This window comes from Rhopilema esculentum, chromosome 6, assembly GCF_057945365.1.
Source record: "Rhopilema esculentum isolate cy_ngs chromosome 6, ASM5794536v1, whole genome shotgun sequence".
NCBI classification, from domain to species: Eukaryota; Metazoa; Cnidaria; class Scyphozoa; order Rhizostomeae; family Rhizostomatidae; genus Rhopilema; species Rhopilema esculentum.
In genome coordinates this window covers 3,971,598-3,993,600 of record NC_142820.1, presented here as the reverse complement: position 1 = coordinate 3,993,600, position 22,003 = coordinate 3,971,598, and the positions used below count along the sequence as shown (strand labels likewise).

Sequence of the window (22,003 nt, the reverse complement as noted above, 5' to 3'; positions counted from 1 at the left end):
CCGCAGTTACGTAAAATGCTGCATCGCCCATGTTTTTCTGATAATGGCCACTGAATGCACTTGCCTTGTGCATCGATATATTGGAGAGACTATGAGCCATAAACTTCATTAATAGATTTTATGTAATAGAGATAAGATAAAATGTCCTCAGAAAGTAACGACGATCGATCATCGTCATCAGATGAGGAACAAGCCGCACCAGGAATGCCAATATTTACAACGGCAAACAGCAAGCCTCTGGATGCCGAAACCGTTGTTGACATACTGAAAAATGTTGACAAATACGAAGCTATTACTTGTGACAGCATACCAGCTGACCCTAAAACTGGTAATGTGTTTCTTTTCATGCCAAAAACTGAGGCTGATCAAGGTATGTATTTTGTAAATACAAATCAATATAATTAAAATGCTTTAGTACATGGAAAAGTTCAACACTGAAACGACGTTTAGAACATAGCTGTTCATTGGGTAAAGAGAATAGCCAGAGCAGCAGTTGAATAGAGAGAAGAAAAGTAGGATCGAATCATTAGATATATAGAACACCCAAATTTAAGACAAAGATCGCAAAACGAGATGGAAGAGATGTTAGCGAATAGATTCAAGTGTGGAATCCATGTAGCCAGACTGCATTCTTTATCATACACAGATAACATATTCTCCATGCAATGTTTGCAAACCTAATCTATGTATACCAGATTTTATATTCTGTATGCAAAACACAGAGAATGCAGTCTATCCATGTAGCTTTTGCAGGAGATATCTAACAATCCCCCAGTGTATTTATATTGTTCATTGGCGATTGTAGATTCCACCCTGAAATGAGATTTATGTAGATTTATGTAGATTTCAACCTGGAATAGATAATAAAGAATAGTTTAAAATGTAAAGCTACGTTATGTGAGAGATAAACAAATTGTTTTTAGGTCCATTAGAAATAAGACCACAAAGTTTAGAGTTAATGCTTTTCTCAAAAGGGGCTTTTCTTGAATGTTCTTCTTTAATGCCTTACCTTTGTGATATTCTTGAAGGTGAACTTTCTTCTTAATATTACAGAGATATTCACTAAAACAAGACCGGTGATACATCTCCCCAAATTTAGTGAAGGTTGAATTTGGTGTAGCTGATGCAATAAATCAGGCAGGAAGTAGTTGTGTTTGTTAGTGATTGAGGCTGAAGTGTTGACATGGGAAAAGGTGAAGCATTTTGGGTGGTCGTAGGTTGTTGTTTCATGTGTCTCTTTTTGGGTAGTTTAGCATATTAATAACCTTGCCCTGTCCTTATGCCTTGAGGAATAGGTATACGTTAAAATCTCTCAGATATCATCATCATCAGTAAGTAGGTACAAATTGTTGTATAATTGACTTGTGTTTTGAACAAATGGAAGGTGAAGGTGATTGGTTTGCAATGGTTGATGTTTTGTTGACTAGTAGGATTCAACATGGTTTCTTATGTCAGTAATGAAACTTAAACATAGGCAGGTGTGGCTTTCTTGCCTGGAAAGGTCTTGTTCCATAAACCTCACAACTATTTTAAAACATCCAGCAAAGATCACAAAAATTGCAATATCTTATTAACAAGTCCTTCAAAGATAGAGCTTGATCCAGTTCAAAATGTGGAGCATGAGTAGTAATGATGTTGTTATTTGCAAAAGTTCTGAAACATATTATTGACCTTTCTTAAGTACTGGTAAGTTATTTTGCATTTGTTTAAAAGGATATATGTCGTATTTAATGAGTATTTATTTTTTTCAGGAAACTACCGCCATGATCAATATTTGTGGGCAAATCATGGACCAAAGTCCATACCATCGAAGAATCCAATTATTCAAAAGCGCTACTATGTGGCTAAACTACCTGATGGCCGCCCATCAAAATTCCATAAAAGTGTCTACACATTGCTGAATGACAACAGACTACTTAAACCTTGTATCATTCAGTATATGGGTAGTATGGATGGTATAGTTGTTTCTGCTAAAAGGTCACGTCACCAAGCTGAAAAACAGAGTGCTGATTCAACATCTTCAGCCCCAAGTAAACGGGGGAGAATATCTAATGGCAGTGGATCCGTTAACTTGACTCGGCCTATTGTTCTGCCACCACAAACTTTACCCATAAGTAGAGAGGATTTCAGGCAGTTGCATGAACTTGCTTATAGTCTGAACGGGTTTGTAAACACAGTGCAAATATCACCATCCTTTTTATGTATTGTCTCCATAAAAGATTTGTCTGTCCATCTTGAGGCTATGCTTCAGAAAAATACTGCCAAAGATGAATCTATTATGTTCTCGTATTGCAGCACTTATGAACTTGGCAATCTAGCTCTCTCCCCTCTCTTGTTCACTCATGTAGCCTTTGATGGGAAGCCAGCAATTCCTACACACTTTGCAATTCATGAGAAAAATGATTCACGTCATCACAAAGAACTTTTTCGCATTGTGCAAGAGCATGTGCCAAGCTTCAAGACAGTTGAATGCCCTATTGTCACCGAATCAGATGCTATAAAGGAGGCCTGCATGGCGGAGATGGGCCTGAGGCTTATTCCTATTTCTTCATGGAAGGGTGCGATTCAGCAAACTAAGGAATGGTTGTATCAGAATGGTGCTAATCAACAAGAAGTAGCCACTGGCCTTGATGATATGCGCAAGCTAATGTCTTGTGAGTCAGTGGAAAAGTACGAAGAGGGACTCGAGCAATGCAAAAATCATTGGGGAGAATCACTTCAAGAATTCTTTGCAGCTAATATTGATCCAATGATAAGGTCCAAGCTTGGCAGGTGGGTAATTCAACAATGGGGCATATTCAATCCGTACACAGGAGTTAGCGATAGCAAAAATGATTGCTGGGAGCTTGTAATGCAGCATTTACAGGCACTGAGTAGCCTGTCAATACACACCATTCTGCTGGCATGCTATCTCGTTCAGCAATTTGTGAAGAAAGAAATCAAAGATGGGCTGAATGGTATGGGGAGATTTATGGCCAAGGAAAACAGTGTTATATACAAAGCAAGCATTTCGAACTGGCAACCCATCCCATTTTTATGCTTACCAGAGAACATTGTTCCTTATATAAAAAATGATCAACTTGTTATTCAAGAGGGTGCTTTAATAGAAAGAGCAGAAATTGATGCTAAGAAGACATTATTGAACAAAGGGAAACGCATTTACGAAAATGGTGGGGTACATCACAACATTGCTATACAGTCATTTGTTGTCAAGGAATGGGAGCGACCTGATGAGAGCTTTTTAGTCAAATTACATCCACGAGCTACGTGTTCATGTGACTCCTCAATGTTTTGTCAGCATATAATTGCTGTGAAAATGAGCATTGGTATTGACATGGAAAGTGACATGGAACGACTTGACACCAAGTTTGTCAGCCGTGCATTGAAAAGCTGTGAAAATGCTGCTGAAGGCATCAAACCTAGACGAAGAAGGAGAAAGAAACAAGGTACCGATATGACTGGCTTTGATGTGGATGCAGCGCGAAAGAGAGATAGCACTTCGTTTGATGGACACCAGATAAAAGGAACGATAGGCTCAGATGGAGATGAGTCTGAGAACGAGAGTGACGTCACTGGGGCTGGGCAAGATAACACCCATGTAGACTTCTTCCAAGCAGGTGGCCAGATCGGGTTCAGCATGAATTTCCAATGATAGGAAACCATCTTTCGCCTGTTTATGGACCATAGTATATAAGCCTTTGTCATTACTTTTAGCAAAAATGTTGGCCACTTGTAGCAAAATTGGATGTTTAACCTGCTTAGGTGGAAGTTAAACGTCACTCTTCTATCCACTCTAACTAGACGAGGCTCCTAAAATGGCAAACGAACAGCAAACCTTAACATAATGACTTTTGTCTAGGTGGACAACATATACCGCATATCCTGCATTTTAACTCTGAATTTTGTGTTCTTAAAAACTGGGTTCAACGTAAATAACGCTTAACCAAACGCCTAATGTGTGACTGAACCCACAAGGATAGGCTACAAGAATTGAGTTTGTGGAGCATCGTTTAAATCAGACCTAACATTTGAGGGGCATACCCCTGGTCCCATGTTCAAGAGCGATAATCGTTACATAGTCATGGCATCGATTCGAGCTTCTGTAAAGCTGTTTTTAAGGGTTACTTGTCATTTACTTTATATGTAAGTTTGTCAGTTGTGGGTCAGTGATATGGTTGTATCTCATATTTAGCTATGAGTTTATTCTAAGTACTTACATACCGTCTCAGGGTGATAAATTTATCACCCAGTAACAAGACATGGGAGTTTATGGTATGTGAAAGTTTTCTCAACATGTTTTATTCTACCTTTTAGTAGTGGATTGGGCAAATAATCTAAAGAAATAACTCGAATAAACGCGTAGGTACGATGAATCGTTTTAGTTGTCATGTTGATGACTGGATGAATAATATATTTGTGGACGAATGCATCAATTATAATGAAACTAAGGGAATTGCACTGAGGGAGGATGGACGCTTTCTGGACTCTAAGCGCTACGCAAGATTCTGAAAGATTCTATTAGATTCTGAAAGATTCTATTAGATTCTAAAAGATTCTATTAGATTCTGAAAGATTCTATTAGATTCTGAAAGAAAGAATAAGGAATACTGTGAAGTGCTGCAAATTGACTAGCAGATGTCTAGCTTCAAACTTTGATTTTCGATCACTCATCATCAACACGTTTATTCTGTTAAGCATTAATATTTAAAGCAGTTATTCGCGCTTCATTTGATTAGAGAGTGTCGTAGCAAGGGTCTTAGAGATAGCTGCATAGATCATAAGTAATGGTTTCACGATTGGTCAATTGAAATACCGGATGCACTGGCAGGAATTCAGAAGCAAGCTCATTTGTCTGGAGGTGTAGCGAAGATTTGATTTAGCAGGGACTCTTCATGATGCTTTTTGCCTTCAGATCGGAAATATTTGCGATTAGAATGCCGAAAACAAAGAAATTTACCATGCATCTAGCCATAGTATATAGAGCATGCTGGTTAAAGTGTATTTAATAAGCAGCTTGCGAGTCTCACAAATTGTTTGAATTTAATCCATGCAAAAATTAATCATTTCGGCAAAGTTGAGTGAGTTACACCTGTAGTCAAACTTTTCTTATTTTTGATTCATTTGCATATTCAACTCTCTAACTTGTCATTTTGCTTAAAACTCTGCCATTCTTTCGTAAACCTGAAGTTAAGATACAGAAAGCATCCAGACAAAATTATGTCTCCCTTTTGTGATTTTTTATTTTGGTACCAGAAAATTCAAATTCAAAGGCAGTCAATCATCTGCAAGTAGTATTTGCTCGCGAAACAAGTCATCCACAATATAGCAAAACTAGGGTTCTTTGGAATATTGCATTTATCACATTTACCCTCATTTTGTCATTATTTAAAATGAATCCTGAAAGGTTTTAAAGACAGTTCCTTTGATTTCAGCAAACAGAAAAACTTAATGATTTATGATACATCAAAAAGAAAATGATATTTTGAAGTCGTGCATGAATCAATAAAATACTTCAGAATTAAATGAAAACTACCAAAGGCTGTTCAAAAACGCAGTTTTGAGATTTTCCAAAGGAAAATACATACTTTGTACACGAAACAAATACGAATGAACAGAAGAAATATTCTTTTAAAGAAAACGTTCTAAAAATTAGATGTATCACAAATATGTAAGTGTGTAGAACCTGGAACGTGACGGCTCACACAATACTACAATCCCAGACAAAAAAGTTGAGACTTCTCAAGAAAACTTTATGTTTTCTCTTTCCTTTGAAAAATAGTTTATCCCCCTCTGCCAATTCAATGTTGAATGCATGATTTTGTAGCTAAAATGATAGAACTACAAATCCAACATTACTTCGGGAGGAAAGGGGGGATGCGAATTTACGGGGGCAAGGTAAAGTGGAACATTACAAAAATTGCAATTTGTCTCAAAATTTTGCCTGGGATTGTAGGTAGTTAGTTTGTTGTTATAGCAACAACAGCCACATTTCGTTGCAACACTATGCTTAATTAGTTTCAAAATCTTCCGTGTACGTGATCAATTCAAAACAGTTGAAAGAGGCCTCTGAGAAACTATTCAAAAAGCCAAAAATAAAAGTTATGCTTCTGGAAAAGGGAATGTTGCTTCTGCAAAATGAGATCAGCAACGATTTTTTATTGTTTTGGAGCAAAACGCACCGATAAATGTGTTCAAATAACACACTTTTTAATATGAACCAGAATAATTTTGCTGGGGCTCGATGTTATTTTTTTTGCTTAAGATATTTTCTTAATATAATGCTAATCTAACATTTTTCTACATTTACCAGCATTTACATACTTGAAAATGGCTTTGAAAAAGCAAAAATTTAGTAAACTAAAGCTTTTCGTCTGACACTCTTCAGAGTTTAAAACGTCAGAACATATATCGAAAACTTTACTTCAGTTTACTAAATGTTTGCTTTTTTCAAAGCCATTTTCAAGTTTTCTACCACCAAAAGGCTATTTACATACTTCAAAATCATTCTAAGGCCACTAAAGCTAGAGGCTCAAGAGCTTAGCCCCTTATGTCAAAATCCAGAGAATTTTCGGGGGCTCAGCCCTCCTCAACAAGCGAGTACAAGTTTGTTTCGACGAATTTTTTGGTTGCAACCCATTACTATGCAATATGTTTTCCGTGAATGAGCAATTTTCAATCCGTGGCGGTGAATATTCTAAAAGATTACAGATTCACAACAGAGAATCTTTAAAAAAAGTGAAAGTATATTGGGTGTGGTCATAGATGTAATCATGGGAGTGGCTTGGCAGTTGGTCGTGGTCCTAGATCCATGAATGGCAGTTCCAATTTTCCCCTTTATATTTCGACAGTGTAGTAAATCTCATTTAATGATTCATTCGTTAATCTTGATTCCCCTTTCCAAAAAGATTTAAGCCTTGCAAGGTGAATGGTACAAAATAGTATTCATTGGTATCAAATAAAATTATTTCAAAAATAGATTGTTTCTAAATAAGACCGTTGATATCTTTTCAACTATAGGCGTTATGTTTCTTATAAATAATTTCTTTTGACAAGGTTCAATCCAAACCTTCAAAACTTCTACAATTCTTCAAAATTTCCTAAACTCTCCATGATAAAGGGAAACCTGCACATTTAGGTCGAATTTGAAACTTGTTTGGATTATGCACTATTCCTTATGAGTCTTTCTTCAACGAAAACAGAGTGTTTGACCTGGACCTGTCGCTACGCGTTCGTCCTATTTCACATGCAACAGTTCTAATACAAATTCTACCTGCCTGCAGCTGCTTGGAAAACGTCATTGAATTCATTGTCCGTCGTGTTGACTGACTGATAAAGCTTTCGCTTCGTTAAATATTTGTGTCATTTAGGAACTGAGCAACTTAAATTACTTTCGATCGCTTTATCAATGTGCCTTATATCAGAAAATCCTTATGGCGAAGCATCGCATTAAAGGATTTGTTTTATCAAGTTTCCTCCCTGTCCAGGTCTTTCCAGCATAAATATTGTTGTGGCTTACTTTTCATGTGACATTTGATACCAGGCAGCTGTATCCAAGAGCAATCGGTAAGTGTTCAGATTTGATTTTGATATGAATTAACAAGCCAGTTTTATTTTATACATTGAAAAGGGAAATGTCTGTTTACAACACAATGGAGCATCGCAAAATTATCTTATATTACATCATAGCTTAAATTTAAACTATCAGAATGCTACATAATTGCCTTGAACTGTCCTATTGTGCAAACAAGCCTTTTGGCCGAGTCGATGTTGATATATTTTAAAATTGGCCTACAAGTCTGATAGTCGCTCAACAGTTTAACTTGCTACTTGAAACGCCAATTGCTACTTGAAATTCACTTCATAAAACACTTTAAGAAATTATCTACACTGTTGAATGTGTATCTTACCGCTAAATGTATTGACCACTTTCTTGTGTACAGTTTTATCGACAATTCTGCTAGGAATCTTTGTATGATCCGATGAAAAGCTAGCAATATTGACACCACGCAATATAGTTTATCTCGAGCATTCTACTTTTCTGTGGTGACTGTATAGAAATTTGTATTCCCTCGACCCTATAATGTTTTGCTTGATGCCCTATCGAGCCCCTATCTGCATCAATGCTTCACGCGTTCCATTATGCATGCCACGAGTTTTACGCCTTCCCCACATATTACGATCTATGATACCTTATCAAACGTAATAATTTCTATTTTCAATAGCCGATACATCTTCTTTCATTCAAATTCCATCGTACGATTGAAAGGAAATGTTCCAGGCCGTCCCATTTATTTACTCAGTAACTGTAACCCTGCAACACTAAAGAGCACAAGCAACAGTAAACAACCTTGTTTAATTCTTTACTAACCTTTCATGAAAATTCATATTCTCTCGTTGCTTAAAGCATTATTCTTTACTTAAATTTAACTAAAACTAACTTTTTGCAGTTTGCATAACTTTCATGGGGTAAAAAGCAAAGTTTACTACTAGTATATGCGTTCAAAGTGGCAATACAGCTTCCGTTACAACCTTTAAGTTGCAGCCTATAACCCGTTGTTCTGTTTACCTTGTGCAGGTAAGCTTTGACCATGCACACGTTACCTGAAAAAAAATTGACATTTGAACAAACTTTTTATGGCGATGGCTAAAAAACAGATAAGATCTTTAACAGTTCTACTCTAAATGTGATATCTACTCATCAACTAAACTTGACATAGATCTACATTTGAAGACACCAGAAAATATGAAATAACTGATAAAGAAAACAAAAGCTTAGAAAAATAATTGAAATTTATAATGCTACGGGGATAAACTCTCTATTCTGATTCTACTCAAATTCTTTAAAAGAAATTCACTGAAAGATTTCACCATGGAAACAAAATATTTGGAAAATCTGTTATGAAGAATTTACTGACAGGTGACGTTCTGTCATGTGTGTAAGACTAAAACTGTCTGCGTGGATGCTATTGGATTAGAATTAAATACGCAGAAAAGAGCCAATGATTTTCTTATTTTTGGTGAATTTTTAAGCTGATGTAGCCAATGCAGGCCCTATCAAACTATAAGAAGGGTTGTAAATCTAGCACAAGAAGAAAATAAAAATAATTTTAACAGAGTCAACAAAAATATGCAATTAAAATGAATTTGTTAAGAAAGGTTTTGAATTTTTGTTGTTAATAAAAGATGTTTGCTATTTGTTAGTTGTTTGATACCCACCCATAAATGATTTATTGAGAATTATTTTGAAAGGAATAATACGTTTAGGCAAAGCAAAACTCTATGCAGCTCACTCCATTAAACTCATGAGGTAGCCTCTTTGTCTGTGTTTAGGAGTGTAGCTTTGAAAAACAGTCTATACAGCTATACCGTATCTTGTATAGAAAGCAGGGCCGCCAAGAGGGGGCAATGGGGCAAAGTGTCCCATGTTCTCGAGGTCTAGGGGATCTTTTAAAGTAAGGAATTCCATTTTCAGAGTTGAATTAATCAAGCCTTGTAAAAATATATTTAAAAGTAGCATATCTGCTCCCAAAGCACCCAGAGGGCCTTATCTTTCAGTTTTACCCCGGGGCCTCCAAAACCTCCTGGTGGCCCTGAACAATAGCTTATATAACTCAATGCTATGCTAAAATGATATCATATTTTGTTCAGTAATATCTTTATAGAGCACCAGTAATAAGTGTCTTAACTAGTCGGTCAAATAATTACTGGTCGGTAAACATTACTTGAAACCTACCAGGGATATGTCAAATACAAACTCTATTGTGTAGCATTGAGATAAATTTAGAAACAAACTGTGTTAAAGAGAAAAAGGAAACTCAAACTGCACAATCACAGTGCCTGATTCTACAGAAGACTGTTCTCAGTAACGCGTAGCTAACTCAGACAAGTTTAAAATCTCGCATTTTTCATTGATGTGCAGGTGCATATGCTTGTGCAATGAGCAATTCATGGAGATCGAAATTCACATTGGCAAGGCAAGTTTATTCCATTGCCGGATGCAGATCACTGTTTTTGTTTCAAACTTTAGCAAAAGATCAACTTTTGCTCATAGTAGGGAGCTGAAGTACATTCTCCTCCTAAAATGCTCTTGGAATGACATCATGACAGTGAATACGAAAACGTGTACACATTCCTTTGGCGTTTCCTTTGCTCTACAACCATTTCTTAACAGAAAAGCACAATTACTTTTTCCGATATCTAAACTGAATTTCGACGTTTCTTTCCAAAATTATTATAATATATGCAATGTAAGATTATCATACATTTAACTTCCTACTTCAGAATACAACAGCTCTTCAACAAGCCGATTTCGGACGCTTCTGGTAACGTAGTCTAATGCTATGAACTAAAAAAGACAATCTTTTTCAAAAACAGCCGATAGCAGGAATTGATCTTTGTCTCTATAATGCACATGATTACTACATTGAATGTAAACTACTGTCTTACCGGTCACTAATTGATCACATATAGCACGAAACTTCGAGTTTACAAAGTTTATGCCAAGAGAACAAGTCATCGCATTATTTTCTGAAATCTGGTATTATTCTGGTGTTATTCTGGTACTATACTTTCTGGTATTATTGCCATAATAGTATGATCAGTTTCTTTTGTCATTGCCAAAAATCATGGCAGCATCCATAGGTTTCTTATATTGTTTAGTTCGGTTTTCAAAATGTTCTTAAATCCCAGCCCACTTTTTAATGAATTGAATCATAGGCTACCCTCGTGCGTAAACTTTGATTCATGCCATATTGACATCGCTAGTAATTTCATTGGGCATTTTCGCAATCAGCTTGAATCAGTTTTGCCAATCCATGATTCCATTTTGATTTTAACAGCAAGAGTCCTTGTCATTATCATTATTAAGAGTAGCATCATAGCCGTTTCCTAGAGAAATTAGATGGAGGGGCAAGCCTTTGTTTATCTAAAGAGGAGAACAATTAACTACTGTTTAAAACAATGGAAGGTCACTGGGGCTAGAGGGGCAATTGCTCCCCTCTCATTAGTTAGTATGTTAGAAATGACCCTGTGTAGCACTTACTTCGATTTGCCAATTAATGTTTGAAGTTTAAAATCAGGAGCTTCAAATCACTGCTACCACTATAATAAACATCTTTGTATTTTAATTACTATTGAGAATGGTTATTGAATTCCGCTTATTAGTATATCTGTTTGAAAAAACCCAGTATGCAATAATGCATGAATGAACCAATGGTTTTCACGTTTTACCATTCATTTATAAAATAAAGAACCTTTTTACCAAATTCCTTCTTATGTAACTTTAATTTCTAAAAACAAGGACAGGCGCAGATTATCATGATAATATTTAATTTAAGGCTTTTCTGATTGATATACCTCCAATGGGCAGTTTTATCAAGATTTTTTTTCACTAGAGCCAACCGCACTGATTATTTATTAATTGAAAATTGGTCTTCAACTTTAATCGGGCCTTAAGAAGCGTAACAGTTCTTTCTATGTTCTAATAACAGGTGAAGTTGTCAAAGGAGGCTCTATTGTACAGCCTTATAAGACGGGCATCACTTATAGCTGTGTAGCTGCCAACACAACATTGATTAGTGATAAATTCTTCAGGTTTTGATTCAGAACAGGTGCAATACTTATCAAAATATACTAAAGAACTAGCAAAGCAAATCTCACATAGTTCTTGTTCACCATGTCGACGAGCAAGGATCGGTGGACTGAGGCAAGAAACTGAAGAAGGTAAGTGATCCTTTCAATGTTCATTAGCAACACAATTTAAAGTATCTTAATAGCAAAGAAAACGACGTAGGCTAGAAAGTCTTAATCGACTGAAGTTAAACTCAAGCGGTATTATTTGCAGGTCTTGATATTAATTGACAATCCAAGATACGTTGACGATCTAATAACTGAGCGTCGAGCATAAGAGAAATGTTATCCTGAACATTTCCTTGTATTGAAATATACCAAATCCTGCAATTATTTCCTTCACTACTTCAATTTTCATATAATTTTCATATAACATCAGTAAAAGTTAAAAACCTTTTAGAATTACATAATCATCGATCGTCATCATTCTTTTTATGTACTTATCTGTCGCTAATGCCAAATAACGCGAAAATAGAATGAGAAATTGATTAACAAGGTATGTCTAGGAGACCATTGAAATTTTTAGCTTGTTAAATGTAACAAAGTTTTTAAATACATAAACATTGATATCATACGATGAAAATTACATAAGCATTGATATCAAATAACCCTCAATGCCGATGCTAATGTGACACTTTTATGCGGTGATGAGCGCAGAACTGAAGATAACACAGCAGCCTTTGATGTAAAATGAATTTTTTGCTTCAAAACCTAAATAGGGATCTGATTTCAAACTGAATGCGAAGATTAAGCCCAAATAAGGCACATTGATGGTGCAATGAGGCTCATTGTTTGTCAATTGTTATCAACTAGTTTTTGCAGTTCTTTATTATCTGTAAGAATTGACATTAATGTTTCATTGCCTCAATCGATTCAATTGCTACTGTATTCGATTCAATCGATTCAATTATATTTAATAGAAATGACGCCATTTCTAAGAAATCATATGTTGATTTGACGTCTAGTCTCTACGCCAATTTGGAAGAGAAAGTGCGAGAAATGAGATTTGCAATTAGAACCATAGGAAATATTTTACTTATTGTAGCCTTTTATCTCAAAAAACGAAGGCACTTCACTAATTATCAGCCGTCAAGATGTATACCGTATTCTGAGTATCATTGTCCTTTGTTAACTAACCATTTTCGCACTGAACTAAGTGAAGACAGAAACTGGAATAGCAGTGGCCAGAAAACCCGAACAGATTGACAAACTGGTCGAAGTTATGAATCTTTAAGAATAATAGCAAATGATTTCACTAATTTAGCGACTGTTGTGAAAGCATTAAATTACAGTAGCTAATTCTAGCTAACACACTCTTACCAGAGTCGTTGCTTTAACTCAGATAACAACCCCACCAAGCCCTACATATAATAAAACAGTCAGGTCTAGTGAAAACTGGCTGCGGCATATCTAAATGAACCTGTTCTCTTCCTTATCCATTCACTGTACTTCGTCCTTGACTCCAAACTCTATGGATTAAGCTAAAGTGCAGTATCACTTTCGCAAACTCCAGATCTTTCAGTTACCATAGCTCAACTCAGCCTCAACAGATTTCATCGACTTTTCATATCTAGTGCTCTGTTAATATTAAGCTGTACGGTCACAATTCAAGTTTTTAACAGCAGATTTGCTAAAATTGACATCAACACCCTTTTGCTCTATACGAGGTCACTTCATGTCATCAGTCTCAGGCCAACCAATTCGGAGATTTGCTAGATTTAAATCGTGCAAATCCTGAAAGGAAGGCTTGGGTTAAGTACAAGGCCATTCATTGCAGATTCTCAGAGGTTTGCACTATGTTTCCCTATCAAAATCACGTTTCTGCACATAATCAATATAAAGAAAATATACATTGACGATTATGTAGCTGGAAGGCACAAAATATTTCCTACCTTTTTATGTTTTACAGTAGAAAGTCCATTTTCCTTCCTTACTCATTATAAAGACCATGAGTATTGACTTTGAAGAAATTTCGTAGGCAAATTTTTTCTGCATTTTTTCTGTCAATTCTCTATTTTCTTGCTGCTCTATTTTCCAAAAAAGGACACTTAAAATATAAACACTGGAAATTCGGGTCAAGGACTGAAAGAGCGACTCAAAGCGTTATGAAACAATAAAAGTTTCCAAGTAATAGCCAAATATTGTAAGTTTTCAAACAACAAGTTTCGCAAGACACTTCTAAGGGCTTGTTCATATTCCTATCTCTTGGATAATAACCTGGTAGGCAAGTTAAAATCACTCCAGGGTTACAGATAAATTTTGTACCACCTGCCAGCTTTAAACGGAGGAAGTCATCCCACCTTCTAGCCATTAAGCTAAAAATTTGGAAAGAATTGATCGCATTTATATCAATATTTCATCCTGAAGTCCGGCTTCATCCTACTTTTCAGCGAATAATATGGAGAAAATCATTCAAACCTAATTAGGTCCCACCTTTCAAACAGTGGGATCTCACTTAGCCGGGATGGCGCATTTGCCATATAAACGCAAGATGAACAATGCAAAGGATTTTATAGGGAGCTTGATCTTACTTCTTAGCTTACAAGCTAGAAGGGGGTGTGGCTTTTTCCATATAAACAGGCAACAAGAACTGAAGATCGTTAAATTCAATACGTTATAAACAAACACGGCAAGTTCAAAGCTAGAACTTTCTCATTTGCAATTTTTTAAATGCCAGTTTAAAACTTATCATCCATAGAGGTACTTTTGCAATAGATTTTGTGACCTTACATTTACTTACAAATCATTTAAAATTAGCAACATACTTAATAGAGCTTTTGAGCGCATTTGTTTACACTTTTGTCGATAACTGTTTCAAGAATCATTCTTTATGACTGCCGAGGAAGGAGAATTGCAAAAATGTCGTTCAAAAAGCCCACAAGGTTTTAATGACAACAAATTAGTTTTGGAGATATTTTAAATTTCTGAGAAGTTCATAGGATTTGGTGCAAAATTGCACAAGAAACGTCCGGATGAACTAACACTGTATACGGACTATCCGCTTCGTACTTTGTACCAACTCAAAGAGGGTAGGCACATCCAAAGGTGGAAAATAGGATGGCCACAAACTACTATTTTGGGGCTGATTTTTAAAATTATATCGAAGGCGGTAGGCGATGGTAGGGGATAGAGGAGATACCTTAATAGGCTTTGAGGTACGGGGACGTGCCCTTATTTAAGGGGTACCTTTTTCTGAAAAGTGCAGAATTATGGGTCACATTTTCAAAGATGTGCGGAATTTACTTAAAAAATGGCAAATCCCCGTCCAAAACGAGTCCATTATACAGTAAATTCTGGCGCATATGAGGCGCGGGTCCGGAGAAAGGTCTGAAAACGGAACTAGAGGCTACACCCTGCGAAAAAACTTTTCACGGAATTGATTAGCATGAAATGCATCATTTTTACAGACTACTTGGCAATACCCTTTGGATATTATATGTACTTAATCAATTATTTTAAAAAACTGATGCGAGTAGAGCTTTTGTAATGATAAGGCACGGTTTTGGACTACAATTATGAGATGCCTCATGAATGCTCCAAAAATCTGTCATTGTCAAGCAAGTCGAAAAAACATCAAATCATCATCAAATCAACATCATCAATCACCAACCCCCCCCCCCCCCCCTCCCCCCCCTCAGCTGTGGAATGTCATCAAAAGATAAAGATTAAATATCTACTAAGCTCAACGACACAAAAGTGACATTTTTGAGCCTTTACAACAACAAGTTAGATAATCACAGAAGCAGCACGGATGCAAGTTTTTAGAGCAAAGAAAGATCTGTTAACGGAACAAGCAACACCACCGACAATGTTTTGAGCTAGCAGTGGTAATTTTGGCTGTTCTGTTATCTTATCTGCGGCATTACTGTGAGAACGCGACAAAATCCTGCTCCACCAATATTTAACAACATATCCCACGCATAAGCAAGGATCGGTCTACCGCTCTCGCATTCTTTAGGATGATTTGTCTGATCTCTTTAAGTCTATTAGCAAGATTTATTGCATCCATCATTTTAACTGCAACGTTTCTTGGTTCTTCTTACGACTATGAATCCAAGCAAATCGACAGGCTAGTCCGATAAGCCTGGGCCTCAAAAAGAGGACTGATACAAGCTAGTTTCTTTGACGTTTTTTCTATCACTCCCACAGAAAGACAAGGGTAATCAAGACCGTACGTATTGATAGAAATTGAGAATGTTCATCCAACAATATACACACAGCAGCGAATGAGCTTTCACAAAAGGTTCAACATGAAATGATTAATAAAACAATAGCATAAAATGTTACTTTAACAACCAGTCGAAACATCACTTAATTGGTTAATTACAAAAGAAGTCTTTTCTATGAGTGAACATTTCCTCACACAGGGCACCAAATATTTAACCACGCATAAAGAATTACATTTAGGATCTTTAAGTTAAGCTAAATAAATAGAAGACTCAGAACTCAAGAAAACAAAATTAAGTGACCATAGCGCAGCAAGTGATAAGACTAACAACCTCATTAACTGTGTTATGCGAGTGCATGTTAATGATATGGGTGATTGGAAGAGGGCTAGGCCCAAACCAATACCCTTGGCTTTTCATAACTACAACAAAGGCATTGACAGCGAGCAATAACCAAAATACGACATCCTGAGCATTAACTGCTCTAATGATTCGATCAATGGCTTTTTTATATAAGAAAAGGCAAACAGCTACTATTGAAAATCAAATATTCTGCATTGTGCGCTTGAAAATTTCTCCATTGCAATTTCTCAAAACAACTTTTCTTCATCCGTCTTAAGTCAATTATGTTTCTGACCTTCAGGATGTCTATGACCTAATGCATTCTGACCGTTGAGAGCAGAAGAATAAAAGAATAACACTTTAAAAACTTGGCTGATGGAAAGTGGAGGTATCTTGCAAGAATTCTCGGACGTGAGAATCATAGCAAACTACTCCACCAACATCTGCAACAATTCCGAACTTTCGTCGTTTTACGTAAAAAAAGTAAGTTCTTTTTATGGGATCCTAGCAGAAATGTATTCCGCTTAGCCAATCAGATGATTTGTTTAAACTTTGGCATTTAAACCTGAAAGTAGCAATTCGAGTGGCACTTCATCTTCCAAATTTTCTTCAGAAAACCAGATAATTTCGAACATGAGGTTTCAGACAGATAGTCCAAAACTCTGAAGGGCCAATTTGCATGGCTCATTGAACTGCATATTTTCAGGAAAGAGTAGTATGCAAACACTATCAATATATAAAGAATTTTAAGAAAAACGATGATAAAATGTTGGGGGAGGGGTAATATTTTGGCAACATACTATTTGTGATGTAATCCTATGATTTTTTAACTGTCTTTGCGTAACCAATTGTTAATCACGGGCGTTTCCTTTAGGTAAAATTGGCGTTCCTTGTTGGTAAAACCATTGTGTAAAACACATTTAATAGAGATCTTTGAATTTTGAACATTGGTAAAATCGGGTGCGATGAAGCAAAAGTGTAAGATGCAGAGTAGATCAAACAACGAGAACGGAAATAATATATTAGTAATCACCAGAGTCTTCTAGATCCACTTAGATGTTTATATCACTGTTTAACCGACTACAAGAAAGTGTTCGATGCCGCATAGGCAGAGCTGTACATGCTGTTGCATTATGAATGCACCAAGTGTGAAACTCGGACTAGCAACTTAGAACCGTCCTGTTCTATACACCAAAAGCGTCAAACATGTTTTATTCTAAGCTCACCTCAAGATAACATTTACAATACCCCTTTTTTGCCCCTATTCTACTAAGAGAATGGGGCAAAAGCCTTTAGATCTTTATCACTAAACTTTGCCTCTGACTGCTAGAAAAAGGTATCGAGGCAGCAACACATACCAGCCAACTTTCCAAGTACCAGCCAGCCAACTAGTCTAAAATGCTAACTTGAAATGATTGTTGATTTGCAGCCTTTATACACGATACGCAGTAAAAATTGGTATTTGAATTTTAACACGGGTGATCTTATCTTCAATTCTTCTAATGCTATTCGATAAAACATCATGACATTGACTTTAAAAAAGGATGCTCCAGAGGATAACAGCTTTAAAATATACTATTAATAATTAATAAAAAATGTAGTGAGAGATCCAGTCGTAATGCAATTTCTGTATTCGTTAAAGCAGGAAAATGCGCGAAGAAAGTTTAGGAATTATCATCAAGCGGTAGTAACAAATTTAGACTCTCTTTTATCAACAGGCAAATCAACAGGCAAGTTTTCAAGTAGCAGTGGCCTGGTTGCTGTATCGGATCGCTGCTTTTGGTGGCTGTAGCTGCAACGCTATTGAGAGTCAGAAATCAAGTTTTATCTGAGAGTAAAGGCGCTTACACGCAAGATGAGGATATTTCTCAAAGAAAAATCACTCTAAAAAAAATCATAAACAGATACACGAGAAGAAGGGCTAAATAACCCTTATGCAATGCGATGCATAATATGGACAGCTTTTTGATCATTTGTGCCATTCTGTTCTTGATGGGAACAGCGTTAAATTCAGTCAAGTTCTGCTATTCATTCAACCAGCGTACGAAACATTTTATGAACAGGTTATTGCAATTTACAACGGGCAGCAGTTTGCTAGTGACTTTGTTTGGAGCTCTTGGGATTTTCGCTGCGCGACTTTCAAATGCTACCATGGAAGTTGGCTCGGAAATATTCGTCACAGCCGTTTTATTGTACATCATTGCTAATCAATCGTGTTTCATCATCTTGTCAGCGATTGAAAGGTATATGTCTTTAAACCGCAAAGCTAATAAAACAAGTACTTTCCGCTTTGGGATTTGCATAATTATCATAATCCCAACTGGAACATCGGGTGCCATTGGCGGCGCTGGTGCCCGCGAAGGCAAGGTGGTGGGTATTAGAGTAATACCAACTGTAGTCTTCGGCACAGTTGTGATCACCTGGATATTGATAGTACTGTTTTTTAGGAAGGCAAAGCGATTAGCTAGGACTGTTGTACCAATAAAAGAGGAGAGCCAATCAAACGACATGATAAATCACTCCTTTCATTTATCGGCTACGGATATGCCACTGTACAAAAACGGACTGGTAGCGATAGATCCCGCCATTGAGCAAGCAGAAAACACGCAGGCTTTCCGTAAAACATCTAATGCCAACCACAGCGAACTAGAAGCTGTAAAGTTTCTGCGTAGCAGCCTCAAAAGATCTGGGCACACTCTTGCCGATTCTGCAAAGCGAAATGTTTGCTTTTACATCGGTAAAGAAGTTGAGATATGGCGACGAGAAAAAGTTTTGCGGCGGATAGAGAAGGAAAAAGAAACTGCACTCAAGTGCATTATGATGCTGCTTTGCTATATAGTCTGTTTTTTCCCTCTGTCTTTTTTGTGTTGTTTTCAAGAAGGTTTGTCATACAGAAACGTACAGGTTAGACTTTGCTGTGCATTGGCAGCCCTATTTGTAATATTTGACCCAACAATTTATATTCTGAGAGTGAATTCTGGTGCATTAGCGGAATTCTTTCGGCGCAAGATCGGTGGAGAAGTTCAGGAAGCGGTTTAGCAGATGTCTGTATTCAATTGCAGGGGCGCCTGCACAAGATTAAGGCAGGAGGGGCAGTGTTGGTGCTAAGGACAAAAAGTAGAATTTTTTCACTACCATAATCGAGTACTTATGAGGGCAAGTGGTACAAAATAACATATTTGCATGCATCTGTGCCACCCATACAATTGGGTTTTTTGCAATCAAAGGCTCTACGCATAGGTATAGTGTTGAGAAAATTATCCATGCGATTGGGTATTAAATGATCTTATCATTATTCGAAATGTTTGGTTTTACAGGAGTCGTGGCAATTATAAATGGGCTGGTTCTCAAACTTTGATTGTCCGCTTAGTCTCACTACTCTATGATTGCAGAATCATTGGAGAATGAAAAAGAAAAAACAATAAACACAACATATTTAAGGGCACTGCTTGCCTTCTTTGCCCCTCCAGGGTAGGCGCCCCTGTTCAATTGGAAGCAAAACTAGCGCATGCTAGCTGAAATAATTATAAGTGGATAAGAGCAACTCGTAAAAGCATAGTTATTGTATCGTTACAATCCTTGAATGTAGAAATAAAAGCTTTAGGCCGAAAAAACTCCTTGGGGTCAGGTTTCGCTTATTGTATATCGAACTCTATATCAAAGTTTCCTGCATACCGCTATTGAATATCGATGTGGTAGCAAATGAATTTTATTGTGATTATTCATTCTTTAACTGATTGTTCATGTTTAACCTACTAGTAAAATCTTGTGTACCAGCTTTAACTCACCAAGATAAGGTGTATAGCAGCAATAAAAGTGCAAATATTAGTGTTTGTTATCTTTTATCAACAGGGTTTCAAAAGCAGGGCTTCAGCAGGGTTTGAAATTCTACTTTTGGAGCTCGGTAATGGGTTTTCAACTTTAGTAGATAATTCTATCAGCAGTGGCGGAAATTCAGGCTTTCATTTGGGGGGGGGGGGGCCCAGGCCTACAATTTTCCGACAAGATCTTGGATCATGTCTCATTCTAAAGAAACTGCACATTTGATAAAAATAAGTGATTTTTGACGGGACCCTTGTGAAATTTTTCCTGACCACACCATAATTAAGTAGCAAAAAGAACAATCCATTAATGATTTTTTATATCAAGATCGATATCTCATCTGAGGCAATTGATGATACAAGAGGTCGCCCGAGCCCCACCCCCCAAACCCCCATAATTTCCGCCACTGTCTATCAGGGCCGCTTTTAACAAACTGACTATGGAGGGGGGGGGGGCGATTGCCCCCTCAGCTCAAGTGACTTTCAATTGTTTTAAACAATAGTTAATTGCCCTTCTTTTTATACAAACAAAGACCTGTTCCCCCCAGCTAATTTCCCTTCGAAAAAGCTATGAATTTTACCAAGCTAACTAAAGGGATATTCAAAAAACGAGATCGCACTGTCATAACATTGAGTAACGGAGTTCTTATTTATAAATGTAAATAACTGTGATATGTTAAATAGAAAATCGTTGTTCTTAATCTGAAGTCTAATCTTTTGTGTTATGATCAGCAGATGATACCAACTTCTTTTGAGCATGATATGAACTCGGTAAAAATCTTCCTCAGAAATTTAAAACACCATTAATTGTGTTGGACCTAGAGTGCCAAGCATGCGAGAGAAGATGAATGGGAAGTAGATGTTTATTGGTGGCTAAACAAAAGTAATGCACTGCTTCCACTGATCTCAAGAAAAGACTGGATCGAACAACCTATTGTTCTCCTACATCAGCACGAGGAAGCTATCGAATCTCTCCATCTTGAGACCTCTCGCGCCTAAAGCTTTGTGCTGCCATTTGTTAAAATGGTGCACACACAGTGCTCCGCTTCAAATTGTACATTAATCATTAAATTCTTAAATATTCTAGGAAAATACGTGAAAAGTGGATTCTCCCTTACATAAGCTGTCACAATAATATCTCAATAGGAAATTTCAGGAAAAATCCACTCGGTGGAAGAAACGCTTTAGGTATTTCAGAGACTTTTATGTCATAAAGCCAGGAAATGATCAAGCAAAGGTAGTTGCTCGTATGGTCAAATCTGATATTCCTTGATATGAATGAAGGTAAACAAACTAATGATTTGAAGATTTGTAGATTTCTTGTTGGCACTAAATCTAAAAATCCAGGCCCTCTTTAGATAAAATTGTGTCCTGTGTCCATTTCCTCTAAAGTTTCTCGGTAGAAGCATCAACTGCAATTCACTAAGAGCTCCAGATTTATTCTAACATTCAAAAGGCATGCTAAGATAGAAAGAGGGATCTTAATTGACAACCAGTGCTTCTTGTCACCTAGCTTTAAAAGTAACTGACAACATGGTATTTTTCAAGACCGCGAAGAAATTGTACGGGTGGTAGCTATATCCTTTACCCTTTCCAATATAGAGATTTGACAAAACTATTAGGAAAGTCGGCTATTATCGTATAAAATGAATAGTTGCTAATTACATACAGAGTTAAATTGACAAAATGTATTACAGAGGTTTGTAACAGTAAATAAAGAATTTCAGGCAAAAATTTTTTAATCAGGTAGTCCACACCCCCCCCCCCCAACAAGGCTTGCCTCTCGACGGCCCTGGTCCCTTCAAACGAGAATCTAGCGTGTGATTTTTAATTCCCTTTATAAGCATTTTTCTTGGACCTGTTCAATTTCACTTCATGGATCCATATAAGGTCAGATCCTCTCGCTCGACTCGAAGAAAATCCAGAACTGTTTCACTTCGAGAGCAATGCAGGATTATTTTTTTATTTCATTTTAATGGAATTGTACTAGGTATTTTGTTATTGACTATTTTTTACCTGATTTCAATCTTTTTAGCCATTTCGTCC

General features: G+C 36.8%; 1 protein-coding gene across 2 annotated transcripts; it reads left to right on the top strand.

Annotated features, from left to right (window-relative positions):
• Positions 1–13: 13 nt before the first annotated feature.
• Positions 14–20,476, top strand: LOC135686838 (uncharacterized). Of its 2 annotated transcripts, XM_065203194.2 has the most exons (4): positions 14–370; positions 1,752–7,563; positions 11,490–11,721; positions 17,855–20,476. In XM_065203194.2, exons 1-2 carry the CDS (start codon positions 142–144, stop codon positions 3,650–3,652), a joined length of 2,130 nt encoding a protein of 709 aa, XP_065059266.2. In that variant the 5' UTR covers positions 14–141; the 3' UTR covers positions 3,653–7,563; positions 11,490–11,721; positions 17,855–20,476. The 2 variants fall into 2 exon arrangements, with proteins under 2 accessions (XP_065059266.2, XP_065059267.2); XM_065203195.2 differs by lacking the exon at positions 11,490–11,721.
• Positions 20,477–22,003: the final 1,527 nt, after the last annotated feature.